The sequence below is a fragment of the Bombina bombina genome, chromosome 2 (assembly GCF_027579735.1).
Source record: "Bombina bombina isolate aBomBom1 chromosome 2, aBomBom1.pri, whole genome shotgun sequence".
Taxonomy (NCBI): Eukaryota; Metazoa; Chordata; class Amphibia; order Anura; family Bombinatoridae; genus Bombina; species Bombina bombina.
Window position 1 is genome coordinate 873,348,924 of NC_069500.1, and position 19,764 is coordinate 873,368,687.

Consider the following 19,764-nt stretch of genomic DNA (forward strand, 5'->3'; position numbering starts at 1 on the left):
CAGGGGACGTCCTGTCTTGCACACCACGTGACCGGGTGCAGTCTCTTTCAGTTCCTTACTATCCTGCAACACACATCGCTCCTTGAAAAGAGTTTTCACTGATAGCCTGTCTGAGTCTAGGAGGTGGTGAGTGCCCCAGCCATTGGAAATATAAAGGTGCCATTTTATATATAAAGCGCTTTATTTTGTTCAGTTTTTTATTCCATCCATGAGAGTACATACCAAAGCTATGGAGGACTCTGATACTACATTAGAAGGTGCCACTCCTTCTGTTGTGAATAATAATACCTGTTTAAACTGTGAGGAGGCTATGGTTTGCCCGCCTGCTCAATTTTGTTCCATTTGCCTAGGCACTGTTTTAAAGTCTAAAAAGGGAGCTAAGTCCGCTAATACACATAGCACAATTAGTCCCTCTGAGCCATCAACCTCTCAGGATTCTATATCCTGAGAGATTACTACCCTTTCTACTCAAACCGCTTCGCATGCAGTCCCCCTCGGCACAACTAATTCTCCATCTGGACTGGGCTTTTTTCCTGCGGATTTTACCGTGCAGCTACAATCGGCATTGTCTGCAGCCCTGAGTGCCCTACCTATCTCTGGGAAACGCAAGAGAAAGGTCAAACATAGTTCTCCTGACTTAGTCATCTACATTTCTTTTAAATCTAGCTTGTATGTCCCTGCTATCCGTGGATGAGTTAACCTCTGTAGCTTCAGAGGGAGACTTCCGTTACTAAATCTCCTCTAGCAGAGGAATCCTCTTTTAGATTTAAAATTGAACATTTGCGATTTTTGCTAAAGGAGGTCCTGTCCACTCTAGGGGTTCCAGAGGCTAAGCTACCTGAGGAACCTAAGATCCCTAGGTTAGACAGGGTTTATGAAGACGGAACGGTCCCACAGACTTTTCCTGTACCAGTTCGTATGGCGAACATTAATAGTAACGAATGGGAAAGAATCGGAACTTCCTTTTACCCCTCGTCAACCTTTAGTAAATTGTTTCCAGTCCCTGACTCTCAATTGGAACTGTGGGGTTCCATCCCTAAGGTTGATGGCACAATTTTGACGCTCGCTAAGTGTACTACTATTGCTCTTGAGGATAGTTCTTCTTTTAGAGAGCCTATAGACAAAAAGTTTGAAACTTTTCTGAGGAAAATGTTCCAACACACAGGATTTTTATTCCAACCGGCGGCAGCTGTAGCCAGGGTTGCTGGAGCAGCTACCTACTGGTGCGACTCTCTGTCTGAACTTATTGAGGTGGAATCTCCCCTTGAGGATATTCAGGAGAGAATTAAGGCTCTGAAAACTGCTAACTTCTTCATTTATGATGTGAATATGCAGATTATAAATGCAAAGTCCACAACTCTGGTTAAAGTCTTAGTCTGCGGATATGACTTCTAAATCCAGACTCCTTTCTCTTCCCTTCAAGGGGAAGATATTATTCGGTCCAGGGCTGTACTCCATTATTTCTACGGTTACTGGTGGGAAGGGTGCCTTCCTACCACAGGATAAGAAGAACAGACCTAAGGGACGGCAATCATCTAATCTTCTAGCGGTTGCTAGAACAAGAGGTATTGCAGTAGCACCTTACCTGGACGATATCTTTGTACAAGCACCATCTTTTCGTCTAGCAAGGGAGCACTTCAAATTCCTTCTCAGTCTTCTTCGATCACATGGATGGAATATAAACTTGGAAAAGAGTTCTCTTACTCCAAATACCAGGGTGAGTTTCCTGGGTACGGTGATGGACTCTATATCCATGAAGATCTTTCTAACAGATCAGAGATGTTGCAAGCTAACATCAGCATGTCTTGCCTTCCAGGCCTCCTTGAGACCTTCGGTGGCCCAGTGCATGGAGGTGATTGGACTCATGGTGTCTTGTATGGACATCATTCCATTTGCAGACCTTTACAGCTATGCATGCTGAGACAATGGAACAGCGACCATTCCGATCTGTCACAACAGATAGTTCTGGACAGTCTGTCGAGAGACTCCCTCTCTTGGTGGCTCTGTCAAGATCACCTGTCCCAAGGCATGTGCTTCTTGAGACCATCCAGGGAGATTGTGACTTTGGACGCTAGTCTATCAGACTGGGGAGCCGTTTGGGGTGCCAAAAAGGAGTCCACTCTTCCGATCAATATTTTGGAATTCTGGGCAATATTCAATGCTCTGAAGGCTTGACCCCTCCTGGGTTCGTTTCAGTTTATCAGATTCCAATCAGACAATATAACTTTGGTAGCCTACATCAACCATCAGGGAGGAACGAGAAGTTCCTTAGCGATGAGAGAAGTATCTCAAATCCTAGAATAGGCAGAGGCCCACAACTGTATGCTATCCGTGATTCACATTCCGGGTGTGAACAACTGGGAAGCAGACTTCCTCAGCAGGCAATCCTTTAACCCAGGGGAATGGTCTCTCCACCCAAGGTCTTTGCAGAGATATGCATCAGATGGGGGATGCCGGAGATAGACCTCATGACCTCCCGTCTCAATGCCAAACTACTCAAGTATGGGTCGAGATCAGGGGATCCTCAAGCTGTTCTAATAGATGCCCTAGCGGTTCCATGGAAGTTCAGACTCATATATCTCTTTCCTTCATTGCCTCTTCTCCCTCGTGTGGTGGCCCACATTAGACAGGAGCAAGTATCAGTGATTCTGAATTCTCTATCCTGGCCGCGAAGGACCTGGTTTGCGGATCTGGTGGGGATGTCCTCATCTCCTCCATGGAGGTTACCTTGTTGCAGGGAACTGCTCACACAGGGTCCCTTCCTTCATCAAAATCTAGATTCTCTGAGACTGACTGCGTGGAGATTGAATACTTAGTCTTAGCCAGGAGAGGTTTCTCTGAGAGTGTAATCAACACTTTGATTCAAGCTTGTAAGCCAGTTACTCGACGCATCTACCATAAAGTGTGGCGGACTTACCTGCACTGGTGTGAGGAGCTTCATTTTTCTTGGCATAAGGTTAAAGTTGCCAGAATTGTATCTTTTCTTCAGGATGGACTGGAGAAGGGTCTATCTGCTAGATCATTGAAGGGACAGATATTGGCCCTGTCGGTGTTGCTGCACAAGAGATTAGCTGAGCTTCCGGATATGCAGTCCTTCGTTAAGGCTTTGACTAGGATCAGACCTATGTTTAGAAAGATGGCTCCGCCATGCAGTCGCAATCTTGTTCCATTTGAAAGCCCAGACTCCATTTGAGCCCATGCATAATGTTGACATTAAACTGTTATCTTGGGTTTTGTTTCTATTGGCTATTGCCTCTGCTCGCAGAGTCTCCGAGATTTCTGCCTTGCAATGTGACCCCCCGTACCTTGTGTTTCATTCCGATAAGGCGGTTTTACGTACTAAGTTAGGTTTCCTTCCTAAGGTGTTTTCAGATCGCAACATTAATCAAGAGATTGTTATTCTTTCTTTGTGTCTCAATCCTTCTTCGGCGAAGGAACGTTTGCTTCACAATCTAGCTGTGGTTTGTGCCTTGAAGTTCTACCTTCAGGCTACTAAGGTACCAGATACATATCTTTCTTTTCTGGCAGGGAGAGTCCACGACCACGCCCATAAGTTATTCTTTGTTTGGGAGGTTCCCTTTTTGTTTTTCTTCTGGCATCTTTATACGCTGATGTTTCCCCTACTTTTACTTGTTCCCTCTGCTGTGACTGTGGTGGATAGGGGAAGTAGGAGGAATATTCAAGCCTTTGGCTGGGGTGTCTTTGCCTCCTCCTCTTGTCCATGTGTTGTATTTCCCAACATTAAGGAATGAAGTTGTGGACTTTACCTGCCAGGAAAGAAAGGAATTGATCTGGTATTTCCTGGTATTTCAGAGCTGGACTGACCTTACTTGGCGGGATCAGACTGATAGGAAAGTTTTCCTCTGTGAAAAGCACACTGGTCTATAAGAGGCTGCTTCCTGGTGGTAAATCTTCATAGAACTAGCTGATGAGCTGTTGTTCGTTCCTGGTAGAGCGCTCCTCTCTTCGTATGCAAATATATATATATATATATATATATATATATATATTATTTTTTCATTAAATAACAAAGTGAGCACAATAAAGAAAAACAGGGAATTAACAAAAATTAAACATTAAAGTAAAAACTTATAAAACACATTGTTTAAGCCCCAGAACGGCCAGAGAGGGATGTACATCTGCTACAGACCTCTCAAGTAGTGAAGGGGTTAAACTGTTTGTTTTATCAGACAATTTGAGAGCACAAAGAATATTATTATTATTTTTTATTACTATTCTTTATTTGTAAAGTGCCAACAGATTCCACAGCACTGCCCATGGGTACAAGGATAAAAGTACAACGGAGAAACAATACAATAAAAGACAACATTTTACAGACAAATACAGGGGAAATTGAGGGCCCTATTCCCATGGGAACTTACAATCTAGATGGGTAAGAGGATGGGAAACAGGAGGTGGGGACTGCAAAGGTGAGAATATTAGTGAGGAGATAGATGAGGGCAACTGTTAGGTAAGTGAAGTTAATGTGTTAATGAGTCGGGTGATAAGCTTCCCTGAACAAAAAGGTCTTTAGGCAACGTTTAAAGGAGGAGAGGTTTGGGGAAAGTCTGACAGCTCAAGGAAGTGCTTTCCAGGGGGTTGGAGACGCACGAGAGGAGGTGATGGTAGAGGACGCAAGGAGCAGGTCATTGTTGGATCTTAGGGGGCGGGCTGGAGTATATTTGTTGATGAGTGAGGAGATCTTCTGGCGCGGAGCGGGTCCATCTTCAAGACATCCGGCCCGGAGAATCCTCTTATGAAATCCGCTGGAAAATTAAGTTTCCAAGATGGCATCCCTTACATTCCGATTGGCTGATAGAATTCTATCAGCCAATGGGAATTAAAGGTGAAAAAATCCTATTGGCTGTTGCAATCAGCCAGTAGGATTGAGCTCTCAGTAGAATTGCAACAGCCAATTGGATTTTTTCACCTTTAATTCCTACTGGCTGATAGTATTCTATCAGCCAATCGTAATGTAAGGGACGCCATCTTGGATGACGTCACTTAAAGGGAAACTTCATTTTCGTAAGAAGAGGATGCTCCGCGCCGGATGTCTTGAAGATGGAAGATGCTGTCTGGATGAAGACTTCTGCCGGCTTCGAGGAAGACTTCTGCCCACTTGGATGAAGACTTCTGCCGTCTGGATGAGGATGGATGTCCGGTCTTCGAAAACTGTAAGTGGATCGTCTGGGGTTAGTGTTAGGTTTTTTTTAAGGGTTTATTGGGTGGGTTTTATTTTTAGATTAGGGTTTTGGGCAATGTAAAAGAGCTAAATGCCCTTTTAAGGACAATGCCCATCCAAATGCCCTTTTCAGGGCAATGTTTAGCTTAGGTTTATTTAGATAGGTTTTCATTTAGGGGGTTTGGTTGTGTGGATGCTGGGTTTTACTGTTGGGGGGTTGTTTGTATTTATTTTACAGGTAAAAGAGCTGATTTCTTTGGGGCAATGCCCCGCAAAAGGCCCTTTAAAGGGCCATTGGTAGTTTAGTGTAGGCTAGTTTTTTTTTATTTTGGGTGGGCTTTTTTATTTTGATAGGGTTATTAGATAAGGTGTAATTTGTTTTAATTTTTGATCATTTTGTTTTTTATTTTGTGTAATTTTGTGTTTATAATTTTTTTGTAATTTAGATAATTGTATTTAATTAATTAATTTATTTATTGTATTGTAATGTTAGGTTTTATTGTAAGGCAGGTTAGGTTTTATTTTACAGGTAAATTTGTATTTATTTTAACTAGGTAGTTAGTAAATAGTTAATAACTATTTACTAACTAGTCTACCTAGTTAAAATAAATACAAACTTACCTGTAAAATAAAAATAAAACCTAAGATAGCTACAATGTAACTATTAGTTATTTTGTAGCTAGCTTTAGTTTTTTTGTTTTTTTTTACTGGTAAATTTGTATTTAGTTTTAAATAGGAATTATTTAGGTAATAATTGTAAGTTTAGTTTAGATTTTAATTATATTTAAGTTAGGGGGTGTTAGGGTTAGGGTTATGCTTAGGGTTACGTTAGGTTTAGGGGTTAATATATTTATGTAGTGTTAGTGATGTGGGAGGCCAGAGGTTTAGGGGTTAATAACTTTAGTATAGTGGCGGCGACATTGGGGGCGGCAGATTAGGGGTTAATAAGTGTAATGTAGGTGGCGGCGATGTTAGGGGCAGCAGATTAGGGGTTAATAACTTTATGTAGGCATAGGCGATGCCGGGGGCGGCAGATTAGGGGTTAATAACAGTAATGTAGGTGGTGGCAATGTTAGGGGCGGCAAATTAGGGGTGTTTAGACGTGGTTTTTATGTTAGGGTGTTAGGTTTAAACATAACTTTTTTCTTTTCGGTCGTTAATTTCCCTATAGAGTTCAAAACTTGTAATCTAGCTGTAATATAGCAACTTTAGAACGAAGAAAAAATATTAGGAGTAAATTAGAAAGTTGCTTAAAATTGCTTGCTCTTTCTGAATCATTAAAGAATACATTTGAGTTTAGTATCCCTTAAGGCGTGTCATTTTTCGACTATTATGGCCCTTATAAAATTTGCAACATGTGCTGCATCACAAGTGGTGATTGTGGGCTTATAGGTTCTCTACTTGAGAATACGTCTATCTGCAGTTTAGTAAATGCTCCCCTATATCTACTGTTGCAAAGCGAACTAGAAAACATTTGTTACGTCAGACTTAAAACTGGTGTCATGCTGCTGGTGAGTCAATGAATACAAATACTTACCTTGTTTACACTTTCTGCTGATAAGGAAAAAAAGTCATGATCTTGAGTCATCCCATCATACTGTTATTTCCTCATGCCATGATTACAGGTGATTTCCAACTGCCTATGCAGGAATAGTTATACAATCTTTTTAATGGAAAGAAAAATGAAAATAAAGATTATAAATGAAAATTTATTGATGGTATTTGCTAAATGTGTTGTTGTTGTTTTTTTTTTAGCAAACTACACTACACATTTAATAAAATGTAAGTTTAATGTGTCACTGGAAAAGCTTATTTTAATGTAAATTAATTATTTTAATATAATGAAGTGGTCACTAAATTCTGTAGGGCCTAAATATAATAATAATAATAATAATAATAATAATAATAAATTTCCTACTAAATTATAAAGCACATCCTTGTTTTTAATTTTTCTCTGAGAAATATTAATTTTCTTGCCTTGACAATTTTAGTGATGTAAAATCTGTTGAAAACAGATGTGAAATCTTTATCAAAATTAATATGTAGTTTAATTAATTAATTAATTAATTCTTAGCTCATATATTGTATATCCTTATGTTTTTACTTTCATCCTGGTGGTCTTATATACTGCTCTGGCCACCGCCGTTAAAAGTAAAAAATTTCTATCAGTGACGTTAGCCAATGACTTGCTTAGCCATATGGCATTCAGCTTTAAACCCCCCACACAAACTTTCAGATTTGAGCATGCGTTTGTCTTGCCTTGCAAGCATGTATTTATCTTGCCTTGCATAGCGGGTGGGATAGCTCTCTATACGTCACACAGAAACAGAACAGGAAGAGAAACTGATGAGGAAATTTAAAAGAAAAACGGCAATAAAATAATTATATATTTTAAAGTGATAGGATTTGATCCGAAAATTGACATATGTACATATATTTACTACTTGATATACCATACTGCTAAAGAGATCTGCATGAAAAGCGAAAAAAAGCATGTCACAAATGTATAATCTAGAAATGGTGTTGCAATCATGTTGATGATTTTTTTTTTTAAATTTATATGGCCAACGAGAAAATAGAAAAAAATGCATAACTGAGGTCATGATTTGCGTTTTCTCGCTGTTTGTGCAGATTTAGTTAGTAGTACGAGTTAAAAAAAAATTCAGTGTGTTATTGCTACACATTTTCTAGACTTAACAGGGATAGGAAAGTCAATTAAACTTGCATGGTTCAGATATTTTATCAAGACTGTTACAGCAATGTCATCTTTGTGATCTGGATTTTACAGTTTGCTGTTCAATCTTGTTTGTTGGGGACTGAGATCTTTTGCACAGATTTTTTTTAAAAACATAACAAGTGCCAAAAATCGTGTTTTGAATAATCACCTAGAACCTTGTGTCACCATCTTCTTACAGTAATTGGAAGAAAAAAACACAGAGGCAAGTCAGGTGGAGGAAAGTGTAACGTAACCAAGGAAAATGGTTTCTACATAGTGAGCTTCAGATATAGAATAGGATAATCTTGGACTCCTCTGGCAAGGATTCCTCTTTGAACTCCTGGCTGCGTTCAATCAGTTTGCTGGGCAACTGTGAGGTTCCAGTCTGCTTGTTTTGCACTTTCGGGTGCAATCTGTTTGTGAGTATTTATTTTTTGCCTAATCGAATCCACCTTGTGTTTTTGGTATTAGGCCATTGGGCGCCTCTGTGTTTTTTTTCTTCCAGACCATCATCAGGATTCTGACCCCCCTATGACAGAGAGCTTACCATTTTTCCTTTTGTGAACTGCATTCATACTTTGGACATTATTGGTTATATGGACTATTATTTGTTTTGAAGCAACACTGATATATTTTTTCCAAACAATTGGTGTTACTTCAATCACTTTCACATATTTACTTAGAGCGCCCCTTGGAGGATTGATGTGTTATTACACATTGTACCTTTCTACTTGTATTCTAACAGTAATTGAAAATGGACAAAGACAAACCTTGTTCAAGAACACCTGGAATAAGCATAAGGCTATCCTATGAACTAAATAAGTTAATACTTTTAGGACATTTTTCTCCAACATAGGTGTGTCCGGTCCACGGCGTCATCCTTACTTGTGGGATATTCTCCTCCCCAACAGGAAATGGCAAAGAGCCCAGCAAAGCTGGTCACATGATCCCCCCTAGGCTCCGCCTTCCCCAGTCATTCTCTTTGCCGTTGCACAGGCAACATCTCCACGGAGATGGTTAAGAGTTTTTTGGAAAAATAAACCTAATTTTCGTCCCTTTCGCAGAAACGGACCAGCCTCAAGTTCTACATCCTCTAAGCAAGAGGGTAATACTTCTCAAACCAAGCCAGCCTGGAGGCCAATGCAAGGCTGGAACAAAGGTAAGCAGGCCAAGAAACCTGCCACTGCTACCAAGACAGCATGAGATGTTGGCCCCCGATCCGGGACCGGATCTGGTGGGGGGCAGACTTTCTCTCTTCGCTCAGGCGTGGGCAAGAGATGTTCTGGATCCTTGGGCCCTAGAAATAGTCTCCCAAGGTTATCTTCTGGAATTCAAGGAGCTACCCCCAAGGGGAAGGTTCCACAGGTCTCAATTGTCTTCAGACCACATAAAAAGACAGGCATTCTTACATTGTGTAGAAGACCTGTTAAAAATGGGAGTGATTCATCCTGTTCCATTAAGAGAACATGGGATGGGATTCTACTCCAATCTGTTCATAGTTCCCAAAAAAGAAGGAACATTCAGACCAATTTTGGATCTCAAGATCCTAAACAAATTTCTCAGGGTTCCATCGTTCAAAATGGAAACCATTCGGACAATTCTTCCTACCATCCAGGAAGGTCAATTCATGACCACGGTGGATTTAAAGGATGCGTATCTACATATTCCTATCCACAAGGAACATCATCGGTTCCTAAGGTTCGCCTTTCTGGACAAACATTACCAGTTCGTGGCACTCCCATTCGGATTAGCCACTGCCCCAAGAATTTTCACAAAGGTACTAGGGTCCCTTCTAGCGGTGCTACGACCAAGGGGCATTGCAGTAGTACCTTACTTGGACGACATACTGATTCAAGCGTCGTCGCTGCCTCAAGCAAAGGCTCATACGGACATTGTCCTAGCCTTTCTCAGATCTCACGGGTGGAAAGTGAACGTAGAAAAAAGTTCTCTATCTCCGTCAACAAGAGTCCCCTTCTTGGGAACAATAATAGACTCCTTAGAAATGAAGATTTTTCTGACAGAGGCCAGAAAATCAAAACTTCTAAGCTCTTGTCAAGTACTTCATTCTGTTCTTCTTCCTTCCATAGCGCAGTGCATGGAAGTAATAGGTTTGATGGTTGCGGCAATGGACATAGTTCCTTTTGCGCGAATTCATCTAAGACCATTACAACTGTGCATGCTCAGACAGTGGAATGGGGATTATACAGACTTGTCTCCGACGATACAAGTAGATCAGAGGACCAGAGATTCACTCCGTTGGTGGCTGACCCCGGACAACCTGTCACAAGGGATGAGCTTCTGCAGACCAGAGTGGGTCATTGTCACGACCGACGCCAGTCTGGTGGGCTGGGGCGCGGTCTGGGAACCCCTGAAAGTTCAGGGTCTTTGGTCTCGGGAAGAATCTCTTCTACCGATAAACATTCTGGAACTGAGAGCGATATTCAATGCTCTCAAGGCTTGGCCTCAGCTCGCAAAGGCCAAATTCATAAGGTTTCAATCAGACAACATGACGACTGTTGCGTATATCAACCATCAGGGGGGAACAAGGAGTTCCCTGGCGATGGAAGAAGTGACCAAAATAATTCAATGGGCGGAGAATCACTCCTGCCACTTATCTGCAATCCACATCCCAGGAGTGGAAAATTGGGAAGCGGATTTTCTGAGTCGTCAGACTTTTCATCCGGGGGAGTGGGAACTCCATCCGGAAATCTTTGCCCAAATAATTCAATTGTGGGGCATTCCAGACATGGATCTGATGGCGTCTCGTCAGAACTTCAAGGTTCCTTCCTACGGGTCCAGATCCAGGGATCCCAAGGCGACTCTAGTGGATGCACTAGTAGCACCTTGGACCTTCAACCTAGCTTATGTGTTCCCACCGTTTCCTCTCATTCCCAGGCTGGTAGCCAGGATCAAACAGGAGAGGGTATCGGTGATCTTGATAGCTCCTGCGTGGCCACGCAGGACTTGGTATGCAGACCTGGTGAATATGTCATCGGCTCCACCATGGAAGCTACCTTTGAGACGGGACCTTCTTGTTCAAGGTCCGTTCGAACATCCGAATCTGGCTTCACTCCAACTGACTGCTTGGAGATTGAACGCTTGATTTTATCAAAGCGAGGGTTCTCAGATTCTGTCATTGATACTCTTGTTCAGGCTAGAAAGCCTGTAACTAGAAAGATCTACCATAAAATATGGAAAAAATATATCTGTTGGTGTGAATCTAAAGGATTCCCGTGGAACAAGATAAAAATTCCTAAGATTCTATCCTTTCTTCAAGAGGGTTTGGAGAAAGGATTATCTGCAAGTTCTTTGAAGGGACAGATTTCTGCTTTATCTGTTTTACTTCACAAAAAGCTGGCGGCTGTGCCAGATGTTCAAGCTTTTGTTCAAGCTCTGGTTAGAATCAAGCCTGTTTACAAACCTTTGACTCCTCCTTGGAGTCTCAATTTAGTTCTTTCAGTTCTTCAGGGGGTTCCGTTTGAACCCCTACATTCCGTTGATATAAAGTTATTATCTTGGAAAGTTTTGTTTTTGGTTGCAATTTCTTCTGCAAGAAGAGTTTCAGAGTTATCTGCTCTGCAGTGTTCTCCTCCATATCTGGTGTTCCATGCAGATAAGGTGGTTTTGCGTACTAAACCTGGTTTTCTTCCGAAAGTTGTTTCTAACAAAAATATTAACCAGGAGATAGTCGTGCCTTCTTTGTGTCCAAATCCAGTTTCAAAGAAGGAACGTTTATTGCACAATTTGGATGTAGTTCGTGCTCTAAAATTCTACTTAGAAGCTACAAAGGATTTCAGACAAACATCTTCTTTGTTTGTTGTTTATTCTGGTAAAAGGAGAGGTCAAAAAGCAACTTCTACCTCTCTCTCTTTTTGGCTTAAAAGCATCATCCGATTGGCTTATGAGACTGCCGGACGGCAGCCTCCTGAAAGAATCACAGCTCACTCCACTAGGGCCGTGGCTTCCACATGGGCCTTCAAGAACGAGGCTTCTGTTGATCAGATATGTAAGGCAGCGACTTGGTCTTCACTGCACACTTTTACCAAATTCTACAAATTTGATACTTTTGCTTCTTCTGAGGCTATTTTTGGGAGAAAGGTTTTGCAAGCTGTGGTGCCTTCCATCTAGGCGACCTGATTTGCTCCCTCCCATCATCCGTGTCCTAAAGCTTTGGTATTGGTTCCCACAAGTAAGGATGACGCCGTGGACCGGACACACCTATGTTGGAGAAAACAGAATTTATGTTTACCTGATAAATTACTTTCTCCAACGGTGTGTCCGGCCCACGGCCCGCCCTGGTTTTTTAATCAGGTCTGATGAATTATTTTCTCTAACTACAGTCACCACGGTATCATATGATTTCTCCTATGCATATTCCTCCTTTACGTCGGTCGAATGACTGGGGAAGGCGGAGCCTAGGGGGGATCATGTGACCAGCTTTGCTGGGCTCTTTGCCATTTCCTGTTGGGGAGGAGAATATCCCACAAGTAAGGATGACGCCGTGGACCGGACACACCGTTGGAGAAAGTAATTTATCAGGTAAGCATAAATTCTGTTTTGCTAGACTTGTTGGCCCAATAGTTCTTATGTGCCATCAAAATCTGTTTCTATGTTTAAATGGCATGTAAACAGCCATTCAAAGTCTAGGCTATTGAATTAGGAAAGTACAAAGTTTATATGAAATCTGCTTGAAAAAAAGTGTTTTCTGATTGATTGGAATACTAATACTTTTTAATTGTTACCCTGTAGGCTATATGGAGTGTTAAAATGGTGCTCATGCTTGAAAATCAGTTTAAAAGGACTGGTACAGCTTTGAATTTGGAAACCCGACATAAGGGCGATGTATAGCAATTCGACTGGGGTGATGGACAGCCCCTGCTCTCATGATTAGTCGTACAAGAGCAGGGGGCAGCTTTGCACAACTTGCTGCTCATAGAATGATAACAGTCGGCAGTATCAGCTGTCTAATTGCAGACAGACAAGTTTTCTAGGAATTTTACTCGACCGCACAATGATAAATGGAGTCCAATAAGAACACATGTAGAATTACTTTATATGGCAGCTTGCTCACCTTCATCTTGGTTTCTGTGTGTGAAGTATTTAATATACGGTTGGGCCCTTTGGGTTATATACTTTTGGTCTCTCTTTTGGTTGTGGGCTATCTGCATGTTTGGTGCATTGGTGAATGGCCAGGCAAGTTTTTTCACGAACCTTAAACTTTATATTTGATTAAATTCATAGTCTGATCCAGATAAACCAAGATCTATTCAAGACATGTTGTCTGATGCTGCCCAACGGATGAGGAAATATGCAACGGTCAAGGTAATAAAATGACATCCTGTCAATGCACGTGCATTACTTTAACTAGGTACTAAATTAAGTGAATAATTTTACTGATCGATGAAACGCCACATTTTTCATTTTTACTAAAGAATAAGAGAAACTTAACAGTAAATACTTGCTAGATATCATGATGTAGTAAAAGCAAAGAATAGCCAGGGAATAATATGTAAAAAAATTATTTATTTTAAATTATATTAGCTATTTAAATATTGAAGAAATAAGTTTAAAGTTTGAGTTTCTATAAAGTAATGGGCACCATCCTGTTTAAAGGGACAGTCATTTTTTTTTATTGTTTAAAAAGATAGATAATCCCTTTTTTTTTACCCATTCCCCAGTTTTGCATAACCAACACAGTTATATTAATATACTTTTTACCTCTGTGATTTCCTTGTATCTAAGCCTCTTCTGACAGGCCCCTGATCACAAGTTTTTATTTATTATCTATTCACAACCCACAGGCGTGAGCACAATGTTATCTATATGGCTCACATGAACTAGCAGTATCCTGTTGTGAAAAGCAAACACAAAAGCATGTGATAAGGAGGCTGTCTATAGTGGCTTAGAAACAGTCAGAAATTTAGAGGTTTAAATGTTATAAAGAATATTAATATAACAATGTTAGTTGTGCAAAGCTGGGGAATGGGTAGTAAAGGTGTTATCTATCTTTTTAAACAATAACAATTTTAGTGTTGACTGTCCCTTTAAACATAGGTTTCTCTTATCTAACCTCTTCTGTTAAAGATAATTACAGAAAAATGGGGCAAAAAATAATGTAAGTGAATTGCAGGGTTTTTTTTACTACCCTTAATTAAACTTTTTTTTTTTTTTAATAGTCTTGAAGGTGTTTAATTTATTTTTCAACTTGGCCATCGTTCCAAAATGCATAAATTTGTGCATGAATTATTTTTTTTAACTTTATTTTAAAGGTACTTTAAGCAATATAAAAAGCCATGGACTGAATTATAAACTTATAAAATAACATAACATATTTAAATGCATGAAACCCTAAAAAAAACAGGCATAACAGGAATTTCAAGTACTTTTTTTTGCCCTAAGGAAAGAGACAAAAGTTACATGGCCAAATTAAAAATAAAACATGGGGGATAATATGGATAATTGTTTTTATGCAGTTTTTTTTTCTTAACCATTAAAATTCATTTGTAACATGTAAGTTAAAAGAATAGTCCTATCAAAATTAAACTTTCATGATTCAGATAGAGCATGCAATTTTAAGCAACTTTATAATTTAAACCTATTATCAATTTTTCTTAGTTCTCTTGCTATCTTTATTTGAATGTAAGCATAGGAGCCTGCCCATTTTTGGTTCAGACCTGGGTAGCACTTTCTGATTGGTGTCTAAATCAGCAAGCGCTACCAAGGTGCTGAACCAAAAATGGGTTGTCTCCTAAGCTTACATTCAAATAAAGATACCAAGAGAACAAAGAAAAAATGATAAAAGGTGTAAATCAGAAAGTTGTTTATAATTGCATGCTCTATCTGAATAATGAAAGTTGAATCTTGACTAGACTATTCCTTTAATCATTTCATATAATTTTGAATAATTATCATTTTTAACCCTCCAAACTCATTGCTATCATAAACATTTAGATGATCGTATTCCATTTGCTTCCTAGTTCCATAGTTTAGAAGTCTGGTTTAAACTTTATTTTTATTAAACCAAAAAAGATCTGCTTTATTAACATGTAAACTGGTCACACACATATCTTTAGCATTAACAAAAAAGCCACAGAAAATGGCTGACGAATGAAAGAGGCCATTTTCTTCCCTATAGATCTAAGATGTAGAATTCAAAAGGGTTAAAAAAAATGTTGACAGAGAATTACATGTTTTCTGATTGAGAGGTATAATACTCTGGAAATGCTTCTATGCAAGCTGTATGTAGCCTAACTGCATTTTATTAATGTTACATTAATGGTTTATCCAGGTTTGATGGAAATTTTGTAATGGCTTTAAACTTGTGACGTTGTGACATGGAATCCCAAACGATTTGCCTCTAAAGATGAATTTACGCTGATTAGAATAGACTCCTTTGTAAGAAATATTTGTAGTGTTTTTTTCCAACTCAAGAGTAGTTCAGGGATATAACCATGGGAAACCCGCTCTTAAAGGGACAAAATACCCATATACTAAATCACTTGAAAGTGATGCAGCAAAACTGTAAAAACATATGTAAAAAAGGAAGATATTTTACCTCAAAATTTCTTCAGCTCACAATAGTAAGTGCTCTTTGAGTAGTTATCTTTCAGCTACTGTAAGAATGTTGAAAAGTAAAAAACAGCCAATAAGCTTAATCAGTGCTGATGTCATACTTTGCTTTCTGTGATCTCATGTGATTTCACTGAAATCTTGCAAGATTTTATAGTAAACTTCCTTAAACTGAGATGGGAAATAACACGACTATGCCTGCATATGCCAGATGCACAACCCCTTGCAAGACCCAGGACTAGCATCCTGATTGGCTGCTGAAAATTCCTTTACAATGGGATGTGGCTACTGAGGAATTTTTGAGGTAAAATATCTTTTTTTTTTAAAGAGATGTTCAGGTGATATTTTCTAGTCAGCCTTTTACAGTTATGCTGCATCACTTTCAATTTCTTCAATATTTGGGTATCATGTACCTTTAAATATATCTTCCTCACTTTTCTTCATTATAGTGAATCAGACGCCAAATATAAATCAGCTGTTAAACTGATATAATCAATAACTTGGATAACAAGTCTCTCTAGCTCCCTGGCTTAAAGGGGCATTGTTCTTTAAAAGTTCCCCACAGGGATCCATTTTAGCTACTAAAATGTGACATTAGATACAAATAGCTTCTTTACCTTTATTTTGTCATGTGAAAAGGCTGCATTTGCCTATTGAAACCAGCACCTTTACTGAAATTGTAAAAACTGTAGAATTGTAAACAAGAGGCAGCAGTAGGAATCAACCTCCTAGTGGGGGATGGGGGGAAGTAAAACCCAGCTGATTTGAAATGGTATTCCTGTTGCTTTGGATATAATTATTTACAGTATAGCTGATAGTTTAAACTGGCAAAATCAGCTGTTTCAAATGAAAAGGTAAAAGTTGTTTTTAAACAATTTAATGCTCTTTAGCAAGTAAAATGGATCAGTGGAACACATTAAAGGGGATACAATTCTACAGTACAATGTCCCTTTAAGACTATAACAACATATTCAGTCTTCTGTAAATACTTTTTTAAATCACAGTGAAATACGTTTTTCTGCTTCACTATCCAGGTTAAAGAGCATTTCAGTAAAGGAATTTCAAGCATTTCATTGTCTAGCTGATTACAGGAAAGTAAAGGGAGTTTCGTAACAAGAATGAAAAAAATTATTCAACCGATTGCACCATATTTTATCATAAAAACTATGGAAAACCATTATTATGAATGAAATGTAGTTGACACATTTGTATTCTCCGTTCAAAAGTTTAAAAAATTGTGAAAGATATTTTTGTATTTTAGAAAAAATGCTACTTTTTCTTTTTGTAATCGTAGACAATTTTAGCCCATTTGTGCTTTTCAGAACGTTCATGAATTATTAGTCTCAATTTAGGAGCCCTGAAATATTAGATAATTTATTTTCTGAATTTGTAGATCTAACCCCAGGCCTACGTTTCAGCCAGTATCGTCCTCATCAGCTGATGTGCAGCAATCATCCCTCTAGACATAGTGAGCAAGGGTCCATGTCTAGTTTACTTTATTGTTTCTATAATTGAATAATCATTTATTAGATCATGTCATTCAAGCACTATGGACCCTGCAACTATATAATTAAAGTACCACTTGGGAGCCACAGAGAACTGCTGTTCTGTGAGCAGACATGACAGGTGACACAATCTTCAGTCCAAGGAGTTGTCTAATCTAATTTAAGAGATTTACACTAATATTTTCCTTATTACAATCAGTATCTGAAACTAGCATGATTTGCATACACTTTACATCTTTTACTTATGTACATTGCATTTGTATTTAACTTGGATATGTGCATTTTGCATTTTTGTTTTGAGCTTCATAGTTCTGTTTGCATAATTCTTATATTATTTTTTTTTATAACACAAACTAATGACCTTGGACAAATTTAGTTTTCTATACCTGGTCCTGCGGTTTGGCACTCAGCAGTCATGGAAAGTCTTACGGATCATGCTAGCTGATGAGCTGTCTTTAATAAGAAAGGAATTTCCATTTACATAATCACATCAAACCTTCAATAAGCGATCCACACACGCACTTTTACAAATATGTGAGAATTTATTTAAACAAACAAAAAACCTGCTAAGGGACTTTAAACATTATTTTTCTATAAGGCTTTAAAACCAATGCAGTACACCATCAGGTCTCTTTCACATGTTGTGCCGCCTATGCAAAGACAAAAAAAAACTTTAATCCAGATGGTACCACCAATCAGATGCTGTACAGGCAACCCCATAGGTTAAATAGAGTGAACATTTGCTCAGTGGAGGAAAGTGTGCCTGATTGTGTTTGTGACTGTATGTGTCTGACTTTATACTTCTGACTGTCTAATGAGTTTATATTTGTAACAGTGTGTGTCTGATATCTTCATGTGTGCATCTCTGTGTGTGCCTTATGACTTAGTATTTGTGACTGTGTGTGCCTGATAACTTTATATTGTGACTATGTGTGCCTGATAACTTTATATTGTGACTATGTGTGCCTGATGCGTTTGTATTTGTTTCTGTGTTTCGTCTCATCACTTTGTGACTGTGTGCCTTCTTAAGACCGCTGCTTCTTAACTGGTACGCTGCCTCCGAGGCTGCGGACATCAATCCGCCCAATCCTGCAGGGGGTGGCATTGCACAAGCAGTTCACTAGAACTGCTTGTGCAATGTTAAATGCCGACAGCGTATGCTGTCGGCATTCAGCGATGTCTGGCGGACATGATACGCTACAGCATATCATGTCCCCCAGACTTTGATAAATCGCCCCCTATGTGTGAGTTTGTATTAGTGACTGTGTCTGATAAGTTCATAATTGTGACATAGGCCTCTATTTACTAAAGTCTGGCGGACCTGATCCAACGGTGCGGATCAGGTCTTCCAGACCTCGCTGAATACAGAGAGCAATACGCTCTCCGTATTCAGCATTGCACCAGCAGCTCACAAGGCTGCTGGTGCAACGCCGCCCCCTGCAGACTCGCAGCCAATCAGCCGCCAGCAGAGGGGTGTCAATCAACCCGATCATACTCGATCGGGTTGAATTCCGGCGCTGTCTGTCCTCCTGCTCAGAGCAGGCGGACAGGTTATGGAGCAGTGGTCTTCGTGACCGCTGCTTCATAACTGCTGTTTTGCAGGCTCGCCAGAAACACGGAGCATCAAGCTCCATTTGGAGCTTGATAGATAGGCCCCTGTGTGTTTAATGACTTCATGTTTGCCGACCTTGGGCCAGATTACAAGTGGTGTGCTAATAGATTTTTTTCAATTGTGTGCTAACTGTGCTCAAAGTAAACTTTTATTACAAGTTGAAAGTAAAAAGTTAGTGTGCGAGTCAAACCTGATGCACGTAAACTTCAGATATTGAGACCGTGTTAACTCCTTCTCCCATAGACTTCAATGGAGTGCGCACTAACCCAGCAGACCACCTGCTCTAAACCTGAAAGTAGTTATACATGTTTTACATCCCAATGTTCTTCACATAGAAAAAAAAATATTATTTTTATTTTTAAAAATATATATATTTTTTACGTTAGATCTATAGCTATATCATTATATATTTAAAAATACAACAAATATTTTCTACTATGTTAATGAACATTAGAATGTAAAATATTTACAGTAAATATACGGTAAAACTCATACATTTTTTTTTATGTTTAACGTATTCGAGTGGCAAGGGCTCCAAAGTATAAATGTATATGTAATTATCTATTTAGAATTACAATGAAAATTTTCTTCTTAGAGAAGAAAATCGGAATGTAGAATATTTACAGTAAAAACGCTGTGAAACATATGAAAAAATATTAAATTCATTAAAATTATTTATCATATTTCAATGTATTTAAGTGGAAAGGGCTCGAAAGTGTAGATTTATGTTTATATATGCATTTTATATGTCTATATGTATGTATATACATATTTACACATATAAACACATACACATATGAATATAGTTTTGTTGTTTTTGGTTCTTTCACCCCCCCTCCATTTTGCTCTCTCTCCCCCCTCTCTTTTGCTCTCTCTCCCCCCTCTCTTTTGCTCTCTCTCCCCCCTCTCTTTTGCTCTCTCTCTCCCCCCTCTCTTTTGCTCTCTCTCTCCCCCCTCTCTTTTGCTCTCTCTCTCCCCCCTCTCTTTTGCTCTCTCTCTCCCCCCTCTCTTTTGCTCTCTCTTCCCCCCTCTCTTTCGCTCTCCCTCTCCCCCTCTCTCTTTTGCTCTCTCTTCCCTCTCTTTTGCTCTCTCCCCTCTCTTTTTGCTCTCTCTCTCCCCCCTCTCTTTTGCTCTCTCTCTCTCCCCCTCTCTTTTGCTCTCTCTCTCTCTCCCCCCTCTC

The 19,764-nt window shown here is 39.4% G+C and overlaps 1 protein-coding gene across 3 annotated transcripts in view; it reads left to right on the plus strand.

The window, feature by feature from the left end:
• SH2D4A (SH2 domain containing 4A) overlaps positions 1-19,764 on the plus strand; it is a 352,968-nt gene that overhangs the window by 256,340 nt on the left and 76,864 nt on the right. For 2 of the 3 annotated variants that reach the window (XM_053703206.1, XM_053703208.1), the window contains one exon: positions 13,140-13,220. The exons of the other annotated variant lie outside the window; for it this stretch is intronic. In XM_053703206.1, coding sequence (XP_053559181.1) covers positions 13,140-13,220 — 81 coding nt within the window. The remainder of the gene's footprint in view (positions 1-13,139; positions 13,221-19,764) is intronic. 3 annotated transcript variants of the gene reach the window in all.